The following is a 13,606-nucleotide window of genomic DNA, read 5'->3' as shown; positions in this document are numbered from 1 at the left end:
AGAGTTTCAATAAGAAAAGGTCTGAAATTTATTGAAGTGCATGCTGCTGTGTACAAAATTAAAATGGAGGAATATGATTCGGTATGAATTCCTATCCCTGGGAATAGGGGAGAAAGAATACTTCCCACGCATTCCTTACGTGTCGTAGAAGGCGACTAAAGGGGACGGGAGCGGGGCCTAGAAACCCTCCCTACCTTGTATTTTAACTTTCTAAAAGGGGAGACAGAGGAAGGAGTCTTGTGGGGAGTGCTCATCCTCCTCGAAGGCTCAGATTGGGGTGTCTAAATGTGTGTGGATGTAACCAAGATGACAAAAAAGGAGAGATAGATAGTATAATTGAGGAAAGGAACCTGGATGTTTTGGCTCTGAGTGAAACAAAGCTCAAGGGTAAAGGGGAAGACTGGTTTGGGAATGTCTTGGGAGTAAAGTCAGGGGTTAGTGTGAGGACAAGAGCAAGGGAAGGAGTAGCACTACTCCTGAAACAGGAGTGGAGGGAGTATGTGATAGAGTGTAAGAATGTAAACTCTAGATTGATATTGGTAAAACTGAAAGTGGATGGTAAGAGAGGGGTGATTGTTGGTGCATATGCACCGGGGCATGAGAAGAAAGATCATGAGAGGCAAGTGTTTTGGAAGCAGCTGATAGAGTGTGTTAGTAGTTTTGATGCACGAGACCGGGTTATAGCGATGGGTGATTTGAATGCAAAGGTGAGTAATGTAGCAGTTGAGGGAATAATTTGTGTACATGGGGTGTTCAGTGTTGTAAATGGAGATGGTGAAGAGCTTGTAGATTTATGTCCTGAAAAAGGAGTGGTGATTGGGAATACCTGGTTTAAAAAGAGAAATATACATAAATATACGTATGTAAGTAGGAGAGATGGCCAGAGAGCGTTATTGGATTACATGTTAATTGATAGGCGCATGAAAGAGAGACTTTTGGATGTTAATGTGCTGAGAAGTGCAACTGGAGGGATGTCTGATCATTATCTTGTGGAGGCGAAAGTGAAGATTTGTAGAGGATTTCAGAAAAGAAGAATGTTGAGGTGAAGAGAGTGGTGAGAGTAAGTGAGCTTGGGAAGGAGACTTGTGTGAGGAAGTACTAGGAGAAACTGAGTACAGAATGGAAAAAGGTGAGAACAAAGGAGGTAAGGGGAGTGGGGGAGGAATGGGATGTATTTAGGGAAGCAGTGATGGCTTGCGCAAAAGATGCTTGTGGCATGAGAAGAGTGGGAGGTGGGCAGATTAGAGAGGGTACTGAGTGGTGGGATGAAGAAGTATGATTATTAGTGAAAGAGAAGAGAGAGGCATTTGTACAATTTTTGCAGGGAAAAAATGCAAATGACTGGGAGATGTATAAAAGAAAGAGGCAGGAGGTCAAGAGAAAGGTGCAAAAGGCAAAAAAGGGCAAATGAGAGTTGGGGTGAGAGAGTATCAATAAATTTTAGGGAGAATAAAAAGATGTTTTGGAAGGAGGTAAATAAAGTGTGTAAGACAAGGGAACAAATGAGAACATCAGTGAAGGGGGCTAATGGGGACATGAAAACAAGTAGTGGTGATGTGAGGAGATGGAGTGAGTATTTTGAAGGTTTGTTGAATGTGTTTGATGATAGAGTGGCAGATATAGGGTGTTTTGGTCGAGGTGGTGTGCAAAGTGAGAGGGTTAGGGAGAATGATTTGGTAAACAGAGAAGAGGTAGTAAATGCTTTACGGAAGATGAAAGCCGACAAGGCAGCGGGTTTGGATGGTATTGCAGTGGAATTTATTAGAAAAGGGGGTGACTGTGTTGTTGACTGGTTGGTAAGGATATTTAATGTATATATGACTCATGGTGAGGTGCCTGAGGACTGACAGAATGCTTGCATAGTGCCATTGTACAAAGGCTAAGGGGATAAGAGTGAGTGCTCAAATTACAGAGGTTAGAAGTATGAAGTCTGTTGTGGATGAGAGAGCTTGGGAAGTGAGTCAGTTGTTGTTCGCTGATGATACAGCGCTGGTGGCTGATTCATGTGAGAAACTGCAGAAGCTGGTGACTGAGTTTGGTAAAGTGTGTGAAAGAAGAAAGTTAAGAGTAAATGTGAATAAGAGCAAGGTTATTAGGTACAGTAGGGTTGAGGGTCAATTGGGAGGTAAGTTTGAATGGAGAAAAACTGGAGGAAGTAAAGTGTTTTAGATATCTGGGAGTGGATCTGGCAGTGGATGGAACCATGGAAGCGGAAGTGAATCATAGGGTGGGGGAGGGGGCAAAAATCCTGGGAGCCTTGAAGAATGTGTGGAAGTCGAGAACATTATCTCAGAAAGCAAAAATGGGTATGTTTGAAGGAATAGTGGTTCCAACAATTTTGTATGGTTGCGAGGCGTGGGCTATGGATAGAGTTGTGCGCAGGAGGGTGGATGTGCTGGAAATGAGATGTTTGAGGACAATGTGTGGTGTGAGGTGGTTTGATCGAGTAAGTAACGTAAGGGTAAGAGAGATGTGTGGAAATAAAAAGAGCGTGGTTGAGAGAGCAGAAGAGGGTGTTTTGAAATGGTTTGGGCACATGGAGAGAATGAGTGAGGAAAGATTGACCAAGAGGATATATGTGTCGGAGGTGGAGGGAACGAGGAGAAGTGGGAGACCAAATTGGAGGTGGAAAGATGGAGTGAAAAAGATTTTGTGGGATCGGGGCCTGAACATGCAGGAGGGTGAAAGGAGGGCAAGGAATAGAGTGAATTGGATCGATGTGGTATACCGGGGTTGATGTGCTGTCAGTGGATTGAATCAGGGCATGTGAAGCGTCTGGGATAAACCATGGAAAGCTGTGTAGGTATGTATATTTGCGTGTGTGGACGTGTATGTATATATATGTGTATGGGGGTGGGTTGGGCCATCTCTTTCGTCTGTTTCCTTGCGCTACCTCGCAAACGCGGGAGACAGCGGGAAAAAAAAAAAAAGTTTGTTGAGTATTCCTGGTAAATTATATGGGAGGGTATTGATTGAGAGGGTCAAGGCATGTACAGAGCATCAGATTGGGGAAGAGCAGTGTGGTTTCAGAAGTGGTAGAGGATGCGTGGATCAGGTGTTTGCTTCGAAAAATGTATGTGAGAAATACTTGAAAAGCAAATGGATTTGTATGTAGCATTTATGGATCTGGAGAAGGCATATGATAGAGTTGATAGAGGTGCTATGTGGAAGGTATTAAGAATATATGGTGTGGGAGGTAAGTTGTTAGAAGCAGTGAAAAGTTTTTATCGTGGATGTAAGGTATGTGTACGTGTAGGAAGAGAGGAAAGTGATTGGTTCTCAGTGAATGTTGGTTTGCGGCAGGTGTGCGTGATGTCTCCATGGTTGTTTAATTTGTTTATGGATGGGATTGTTAGGGAGGTGAATGCAAGAGTTTTGGAAAGAGGGGCAAGTATGCATTCTGTTGTGGATGAGAGAGCTTGGGAAGTGAGTCAGTCGTTGTTTGCTGATGATACAGTGCTGGTGGCTGAGTTTGGTAAAGTGTGTGAAAGAAGAAAGCTGAGAGTAAATGGGAATAAGAGTAAGGTTATTAGGTACAGTAGGGTTGAGGGACAAATCAATTGGAAGGTTAGTTTGAATGGAGAAAAACTGGAGGAAGTGAAGTGTTTTAGATATCTGGGAGTGGATTTGGCAGCAGATGGAACCGTGGAAGTGAATTATAGGGTGGGGGAGGGGGCAAAAGTTTTGGGAGCATTGAAAAATGTGTGGAAGTCGAGAACGTTATCTTGGAAAGCAAAAATGGGTATGTTTGAAAGAATAGTGGTTCCAACAATGTTATATGGTTGCGAGGCATGGGCTATAGATAGAGTTCTGCCTAGGAGGGTGGATGTGCTGGAAATGAGATGTTTAAGGACAATATGTGGTGTGAGGTGGTTTAATCGAGTAAGTAATGAAAGGGTAAGAGAGATGTTTGGTAATAAAAAGAGTGTGGTTGAGAGAGCAGAAGAGGGTGTTTTGAAATGGTTTGGTCACATGGAGAGAATGAGTGAGGAAAGATTGACAAAGAGGATATATGTGTCAGAGGTGTAGGGAACGAGGAGAAGTGGGAGACCAAATTGGAAGTGGAAAGATGGAGTGAAAGAGATTTTGAGCGATTGGGGCCTGAACACGCAGGAGGGTGAAAGGTGTGCAAGGAATAGAGTGAATTGGAACGATGTGGTATACCGGGATCGACACACTGTCAATGGATCGAACCAGGGCATTTGAAACGTCTGGGGTAAACCATGGAAAGTTTTGTGGGGCCTGGATGTGGAAAGGGGGCTGTGGTTTCAGTGCATTATACATGACAGCTAGAGACTGAGTGTGAACGAATGTTGTCTTTGTTGTCTTTTCCTAGCACTACCTTGTGCACATGCGGGGGGAGAGGGTTTTCATTTCATGTGTGGCGGGGTGGCGACGGGAATGAATAAGGGCAGACAGTATGAATTATGGACGTGTATATATGTATATGTCTGTGTATGTATATATATGTATATATCGAGATGTATAGGTATGGATATGTGCGCGTGTGGACGTGTATGTACATACATGTGTATGTGGGTCGGTTGGGCAAGGTATGATAAATAGATATTTTTTATTTATTTATTATACTTTGTTGCTGTCTCCCGCGCAAGCGAGGTAGCGCAAGGAAACATGAAAGAATGGCCCAACCCACCCACATACACGTCCACACACAGCATATATACATACCTATACATCTCAAAGTATACATATATATATACACACAGAGACATATACATATATACATAATTCATACTGTTTGCCTTTATTCATTCCCGTCGCCACACATGAAATGACAACCCCCTCCCCCTGCATGTGCACGAGGTAGCGCTAGGAAAAGACAACAAAGGCCACATTCGTTCACACTCAGTCTCTAGCTGTCATGTATAATGCACCGAAACCACAGCTCCCTTTCCACATCCAGGCCCCACAAAACTTTCCATGGTTTACTCCAAATGCTTTACATTCCCTGGTTCAATCCACTGACAGCACGTCGACCCAGTATACCACATCGTTCCAATTTGCTCTATTCCTTGCACGCCTTTCACCCTCCTGCATGTTCAGACCCCAATCTCTCAAAATATTTTTCACTCCATCTTTCCACCTCCAATTTGGTCTCCCACTTCTCGTTCCCTCCATCTCTGAAACATATATCCTCTTTGTCAATCTTTCCTCACTCATTCTCTCCATGTGACCAAACCATTTCAAAACACCCTCTTCTGCTCTCTCAACCACACTCTTTTTATATTAATATATAGATAAATATTTTGTTTCTTTTTTTTTTTAAGGCTGATGGGAAAAGAAGAGAAAACCTTAAACTGATGAATCAAAATTTGATTTAAAAGGCTGAATAGAAACTTCAAAAAATCAAATTTCATATAACATGTATGGTATAGTGGAAGTCTCCACGGTAAAAAATGGACAAAAATATTGGTAATATTGGAAATAATCATATGTTTTATATGCCGTAAATACAGTAAGATTTTGTTGATTATTCATTTTATGGTGCATCATTTTATGAAAATCATTTTGAATAATCTCACATCAAAAGTGTTAGTCCACTTTCACTTAAAATAATCATGCTTGTGATAATAATTTGTTTCACTTCACTCTTTTGTGTTTTTTTTGAGATTAAACCATCCTCCAACTCAGGAAGTGTGGGCCTTATTCTTTAGAGTGGCCTGCTGGTGGTGAGGGACCTAAGCATTGGGCCTAGGTGGCTGGGCTTGTTATCTCACCTGGCCTCCACGAGAGCTAGGCTCCCTCTGACAGAGAATACCCTGATGAGTCCCTGATTAGTTATTAGTTTTTTGTTTTTTATATAAGGCATATAAGAAAAACATTTACACTCCATGTGTTATTGGATTCATAGCTAAGTTACTGTAATATAAGTACAAATCAATGCTGTACAGGTGGCTTGGGAAACATTTAGCATGGTCAACAGATATATGTTTATGTTGTATTTTATTACAGGTGAGTTTGAATGGAGAAAAACTGGAGGAAGTGAAGTGTTTTAGATATCTGGGAGTGGATCTGTCAGCGGATGGAACCATGGAAGCGGAAGTGGATCATAGGGTGGGGGAGGGGGCGAAAATTTTGGGAGCCTTGAAAAATGTGTGGAAGTCGAGAACATTATCCCGGAAAGCAAAAATGGGTATGTTTGAAGGAATAGTGGTTCCAACAATGTTGTATGGTTGCGAGGTGTGGGCTATGGATAGAGTAGTGCGCAGGAGGATGGATGTGCTGGAAATGAGATGTTTGAGGACAATGTGTGGTGGTTTGATCGAGTAAGTAACGTAAGGGTAAGAGAGATGTGTGGAAATAAAAAGAGCGTGGTTGAGAGAGCAGAAGAGGGTGTTTTGAAGTGGTTTGGGCACATGGAGAGAATGAGTGAGGAAAGATTGACCAAGAGGATATATGTGTCGGAGGTGGAGGGAACGAGGAGAAGAGGGAGACCAAATTGGAGGTGGAAAGATGGAGTGAAAAGGATTTTGTGTGATCGGGGCCTGAACATGCAGGAGGGTGAAAGGAGGGCAAGGAATAGAGTGAATTGGAGCGATGTGGTATACAGGGGTTGACGTGCTGTCAGTGGATTGAATCAAGGCATGTGAAGCGTCCGGGGTAAACCATGGAAAGCTGTGTAGGTATGTATATTTACGTGTGTATGTACATGTGTATGGGGGGGGGTTGGGCCATTTCTTTCGTCTGTTTCCTTGCGCTACCTCGCAAACGCGGGAGACAGCGACGAGGTATATAAAAAAAAAAAAAAAAAAAAAACTATTTTTCATGCTGAATTTGAATTTGGAGTTGAAGTATATTTTGGGGATCATTAAGGCCTGCAAATAAGTATTTTATGGTTACTCTTTTAGAAGATTCTTTTATTCTTCGTATTTATTGGGTATATGTCAGCTTAATATTTCAAGTATAGAAGAGTTTCATTATGTTGTATTGTAATTTCAAAGCAAAAATGTTTGTGGGTAAAAAGATATACTGAACTTTTTGCTTTAAAATTGCTAAATAAGATAATGAAATGCTGTACTTGAAATAATCATGAAAAATATGTCACAATGGTAGCCTGTACTGACATACACAATAAACACAAAGCAAATTATCTCAGAATCTTCTAGAAGAGTAACCATGAAATGCTTAATTCAGGTGTGAATGACCCCAACATATATTTCAACCCCAAATTTGTATTCAGTATGAAAAATATTCATGATAATAAGGCTTTCAAGCAAATCTATTACCTTCCCAAAATACCAGTAATTACATTTTGCAGGTTTTTCACAGATTTCTTAATTTTGAAGAAAAACAGCTGATCATGTTTTATTTATGCAGGGGTACAACAAGGCAGTGGACTGGTGGGCATTGGGTGTTCTGGTGTATGAAATGGCAGCAGGATACCCTCCATTCTTTGCTGACCAGCCCATCCAGATTTATGAAAAGATTGTCTCAGGAAAGGTATGCCATTTTTCTGTTCATCCAGTGATAAGTGAATATTTTGCTAGACTGTGTTTACTGGTAAGACATGCAGTATGTTGATGTTTTAATCAAAGTGTAACAGAATTTGCTATCGTGATTATTTGCTTGTTTTTTTATATTTTATTAAAGTGTAATAGAATTGCTATATTGATTATTTGCTTGTTTTTTATTTGATTATAATAAAGGTATCTTTATATATGTAGTATAGGTAAGTATCGTGATTGCCTAGGGTTGAAACATTTTAAAGATGTGAAAATGGAAAGATAATGATACAGTTGTTACTGCCATAGCTTAGCAGTATGGTGTGTTTGTCATTCTACATACCTCATACAGCAGCTTTTCCAGATGCCTTTTGCAACTGATTTTTATCCATTTCCACCATACTCAGTCCCCTCAGCTTGTATACTTTTTTAGAGTGTCATTCTACCTTGTCTTCGGTCTCCATGTATACCCCTCCCATTAATTTTGTTCATATTTACTTTCTTGGGAACTTTTTCAATATCCATTCTTTTTTATTTACAAGTATCAGTTTTTCTTATAGTCCTTTCCAACTTTGCATTGTACATGCCACTTTAGTATTGAACTAGAATTAGCAAAAAACTACATAACCTGGAAACTTACTTATATGGAAATATGATAGATTACACTAACTTGTTGCCTTTAGAAAAACAAGTACACCAAGCCTCTTTGTGCCAGGGTTATGTTTCTGGAAGAACCATCACTTCAGTGATCCATTGGTGTATGAGTAGTTGAAATGCATTATATAATGGGTTATAATCCATCAATTCTCTACCTTTTTTCATATTTGTTTGCTGTTGCCAGCATTAGCAAGGTAGCACCAGGAACAGAAAGGCCCCATCTGCTGCAACACTATCCACTCCAACTGCCTTTCCACATATCATATTATATGATGCTTTCACCACCTCTTCTTCATCATACTTCTCTACATGACTCTCTCACCTCGCATACTCCCCTGACCCAAGCATCATACATCTGCCACCCTATCATAAAACACATTCAACATTCCTTCAAAATACTCCCTCCATCTCCTTACTTCATCACTACCTGTTACTACTTCCCATTTTGCCTCCTTCACCAGTGTTCCAATCTGTTCTCTTGTTTTTTTTCACAGAAGTAACCTTTTTCCAAAACATTTTATTCTCCCTAAAGTTTACTGATACTTAATTTCATTTGCCCTTTTTTTCAACCCTTGCGCCTTCCTTTTGACCTCCTTTTGCTTTATCTCTTACTTCCCCAATCATATGCACTCCTTCCCAGTAATTACTGCCCAAATGGCCCTCTTTTCTCTTTCACTCGCAACTCTACTTCTTCATCCCACCACTGACTTCCCTTTCTAATCTGCCTACCTCCCAAGTTTTGCATGCCCCAATGCATGTCTTGGACATGCCAACACTGCCTCCGTGAATACCTCCCATTCCTCCCCAATCCCCTTGCTTTATTTACTCTCACCTTTTGCTTTTTTTTCACCGAGAGTCTCCTGGCATTTCTTCAAGTTTTTTCCAAGCTCACTTTATCTCAAAACTCTCTTTTCACTGACGTCGTTTCCTCTTTTCCAAAAACCACAAGTCTTCACCCTCACTTTATAAGATAGTGATCAGACATCCCACAGGCTGCCCCCTCTCAGCACTTGTATATCCAAAAATCTCTGTTACAAGCTTATCAGTTAATATGTAATCTAGTAATGCCTACTACTATATCTCCTAATCACATAGGTATACTTGTATATGATCATCTTTTTTAAACCAGGTGCTCCTAGTCACCAATTCCTATTCAGTACACAACTCTACAAGCTGAATATTCCATGCCCCCAGTTATACCCAGAATTTCCACATTACACCACCTTCACATTCAAATCAGCCATCACTAATACCTGCTTTCTTACATCAAAACTGCTGACACACTCACTCAGCAGCTTCCAAACCACTTGCCTCTCATGAGCTTTCTTCTCACATATACATGTGTGCCCCTTCTTATACTAGGTATTCTGAATCACTGGTCCTTTTTCAGCACAACTCCATAAGCTGTTCACCATTTCCATTCATAATAATGAATACCCCATGCTCCCCAATTATATCCTCAACTACCGCATTACTCACCTTCGCATTCAAACTACCTATCACTAATACCTGGTCTCATGCATCAAAAAGCTGACTCGCTCATTCACCCACTCCCAAGATGCTTGCTTCTCATGGTATATCTTCTCATGGTGAGGTGTACAAGCACCAATAATCACCCATCTCTCACCATCCACAGTCATTTTTACCGACATCATTCTTGAATTTACTTCCTTACACTCTTTCACACACTCCCATTCTATGAATTAAGGAGTTAAGCATTTGTAATTTTGGAAAAACATTATTTACTGGATTTGTCAATCCAAAGTATGTTCAGTGAGTGCTAGTTGTTGGCACCACAGATGTAGCAAGGTTTTGGAAAAGGCTTATAGCAGAATACCATGGTCACAAAACAGTTACTAATACCTTCAGGAAGCTCCAGTGACTCATTCATTTGGTTGCCATCCATGGCTAGCCAATAGAGCTGACAGCATGTATGCAGAATACAACTTGTAGTAGAAAATTGAGGTGTTGATCGCTTTTCAAAGCACCTTGCTACGTGATAATAGATTAACATTATGGAACCAAAAGGGTTAAATGTCTGTCATCACTCCATTAATATTTATTTTTTTTATTATACTTTGTCGCTGTCTCCCACGTTAGCGAGGTAGCGCAAGGAAACAGACGAAAGAAAAGCCCAGCCCACCCACATACACATGCATATATATAAACGCCCACACACGCACATATACATACCTATACATTTCAATGTATACATATATATACATACACAGACATATACACATGTCCATATTCATACATGCTCCTGCCACCACACATGAAATGACAACCCCCTCAACCCGCGTGCATGCGAGGTAGCGCTAGGAAAAGACAACAAAGGCCACATTCGTTCACACTCAATCTCTAACTGTTATGTGTAGTGCACCGAAACCACAGCTCCCTTTCCACATCTAAGCCTCACAAAACTTTTCATGGTTTACCCCAGACGCTCCACATGCCTTGGTTCAATCTGTTGACAGCACGCCGACCCCGGTATACCACATCGTTCCAATTCACTCTATTCCTTGCATGCCTTTCACCCTCTTCTATGTTCAGGCCCCGATCGCTCAAAATCTTTTTCTTTCCATCCTTCCACCTCCAATTTGGTCTCCCACTTCTCGTTCCCTCCACCTCTGACACATATATACTCTTTGTCAATATTTCCTCACTCATTCTCTCCATGTGACCAAACCATTTCAATACACCCTGTTCTGCTCTCTCAACCACATTGTTTTTATTACCTCACATCTCTCTTATCCTTTCATTATTTACTTGATCAAACCACCTCACACCACATATTGTCCTCAAACATCTCATTTCCAACACTCCCACCCTCCTACACACAACCGTATCTATTGCCCGTGCCTCACAACCGTATAACATTCTTAGAACCATTTTTGCTCTCCGAGATGATGTTCTCGCATTCCACATATTCTTCAGTGCTCCCAGAACTTTCGCCCCTCCCCCACCCTGTGAATCACTTCTGCTTCCATGGTTCCATCCACTGCCAAATCCACTCCCAGATATATAAAACACTTCACTTCCTCCAGTTTTTCTCTATTCAAACTTCATTATTTTTATTTATTATACTTTATTGCTCTATCCCGCGTTAGCGAGGTAGCGCAAGGAAACAGACAAAAAAAAATGGCCCAAGCCACCTACATACACATGAATATAACCCACACACACATATATATATGTATACATTTCAATATTGGTATACATACACATACATATACATATGTATACACATGCTTATATTCATACATGTTGCCTTCATCCATTCACTCCACCACCCCGCCACACATGAAATGACACCCCCTCTCCCCACGTGCACATGAGGTAGCGCTAGGAAAGGACAACAAAGGCCACGTTCGTCCACACTCAGACTCTAGCTGTCATGTGTAATGCACCAAAACCACAACTCTCTTTCCACATCTAGGCCCCACAAAACATTCCATGGTTTACCCCAGATGCATCACATGCCCTGGTTCAATCAATTGACAGCATATCAACCCGGTACACCACATCATTCCAATTCACTCTATTCCTTGCATGCCTTTCACCCTCCTGTATGTTCAGGCTCCGATCGCTCAAAATCTATTTCATTCCATCCTTCCACCTCCAATTTGGTCTCCCACTTCTCCTTGTTCCCTCCACCTCTGACACATATATCCTATTTGTCAATCTTTCCTCACTCATTTTCTCTGTGTGACCAAACCATTTCAGTACACCCTCTTCTGCTCTCTCAACCACACTTTTTTTACCACACATCTCTTACCCTTTCATTACTTAATCAAACCACCTCACACCACATATTGTCCTTAAACATTTCATTTCCAACACATCCACCCTCCTCTGCACAACCTTTTCTATCGCCCATGCCTCTATTCCTTCAAACATACCCATTTTTGCTTTCTGAGATAACATTCTCGCCTTCTGCACATTCTTCACCGCTTCCAGAACCTTTGCCCCCTCCCCCACCCTATGACTCACTTCTTCATCAATGGTTCCATCCGCTGCTAAATTTTTTTTTTTTTTTTTTTTTTTTTTTTTTTTTTTTTTTTTTTTTTTACTTTGTCGCTGTCTCCCGCGTTTGCGAGGTAGCGCAAGGAAACAGACGAAAGAAATGGCCCAACCCCCCCCCCCCATACACATGTATATACATACGTCCACACACGCAAATATACATACCTACACAGCTTTCCATGGTTTACCCCAGACGCTTCACATGCCTTGATTCAATCCACTGACATCACGTCAACCCCGGTATACCACATCGCTCCAATTCACTCTATTCCTTGCTCTCCTTTCACCTTCCTGCATGTTCAGGCCCCGATCACACAAAATCTTTTTCACTCCATCTTTCCACCTCCAATTTGGTCTCCCTCTTCTCCTCGTTCCCTCCACCTCCGACACATATATCCTCTTGGTCAATCTTTCCTCACTCATTCTCTCCATGTGCCCAAACCACTTCAAAACACCCTCTTCTGCTCTCTCAACCACGCTCTTTTTTATTTCCACACATCTCTCTTACCCGTACGTTACTCACTCGATCAAACCACCTCACACCACACATTGTCCTCAAACATCTCATTTCCAGCACATCCATCCTCCTGCGCACAACTCTATCCATAGCCCATGCCTCGCAACCATACAACATTGTTGGAACCACTATTCCTTCAAACATACCCATTTTTGCTTTCCGAGATAATGTTCTCGACTTCCACACATTCTTCAAGGCCCCCAGGATTTTCGCCCCCTCCCCCACCCTATGATCCACTTCCGCTTCCATGGTTCCATCCGCTGCCAGATCCACTCCCAGATATCTAAAACACTTCACTTCCTCCAGTTTTTCTCCATTCAAACTCACCTCCCAACTGACTTGACCCTCAACCCTACTGTACCTAATAACCTTGCTCTTATTCACATTTACTCTTAACTTTCTTCTTCCACACACTTTACCAAACTCAGTCACCAGCTTCTGCAGTTTCTCACATGAATCAGCCACCAGCGCTGTATCATCAGCGAACAACAACTGACTCACTTCCCAAGCTCTCTCATCCCCAACAGACTTCATACTTGCCCCTCTTTCCAAAACTCTTGCATTTACCTCATTTACCGCTGCTAAATACACTCCCATATACCTAAAACACTTCACTTCCTCCAGTTTTTCTCCAATCAAACTTGCCTTCCAGTTTACTTGTCCCTCAACCCTACTGAACCTAGTAACCTTGCTCTTATTCACATTTACCCTCAGTTTTCTTCCTCTCACTTTACCAAACTCACTCACCAACTTCTGCAGTTTCTCATCTGAATTATCCACCAGCACTGTATCATCAGCGAACAACAACTGACTCACTTCCCAAGCCCTCTCATCCACAACAGACTGCATACTTGCCCTTCTCTCCAGAACTCTTGCATTCACCTCCCTAACAACCCCATCCATAAACAAATTAAACAACCATGGAGACATTACGCACCCCTGC

The 13,606-nt window shown here is 41.6% G+C and overlaps 1 protein-coding gene across 7 annotated transcripts in view; it reads left to right on the top strand.

Annotated features, from left to right (window-relative positions):
• Pka-C1 (Protein kinase, cAMP-dependent, catalytic subunit 1) overlaps nucleotides 1-13,606 on the top strand; it is a 184,799-nt gene that overhangs the window by 131,800 nt on the left and 39,393 nt on the right. For all 7 annotated transcript variants that reach the window (XM_071696501.1, XM_071696502.1, XM_071696498.1 and 4 more), the window contains one exon: nucleotides 7,339-7,461. In XM_071696501.1, coding sequence (XP_071552602.1) covers nucleotides 7,339-7,461 — 123 coding nt within the window. The remainder of the gene's footprint in view (nucleotides 1-7,338; nucleotides 7,462-13,606) is intronic.

This window comes from Panulirus ornatus, chromosome 59, assembly GCF_036320965.1.
Source record: "Panulirus ornatus isolate Po-2019 chromosome 59, ASM3632096v1, whole genome shotgun sequence".
Taxonomy (NCBI): domain Eukaryota; kingdom Metazoa; phylum Arthropoda; class Malacostraca; order Decapoda; family Palinuridae; genus Panulirus; species Panulirus ornatus.
Note: the sequence above shows the minus strand (reverse complement) of the source record. Positions and strands in the feature narration are given on the sequence as shown.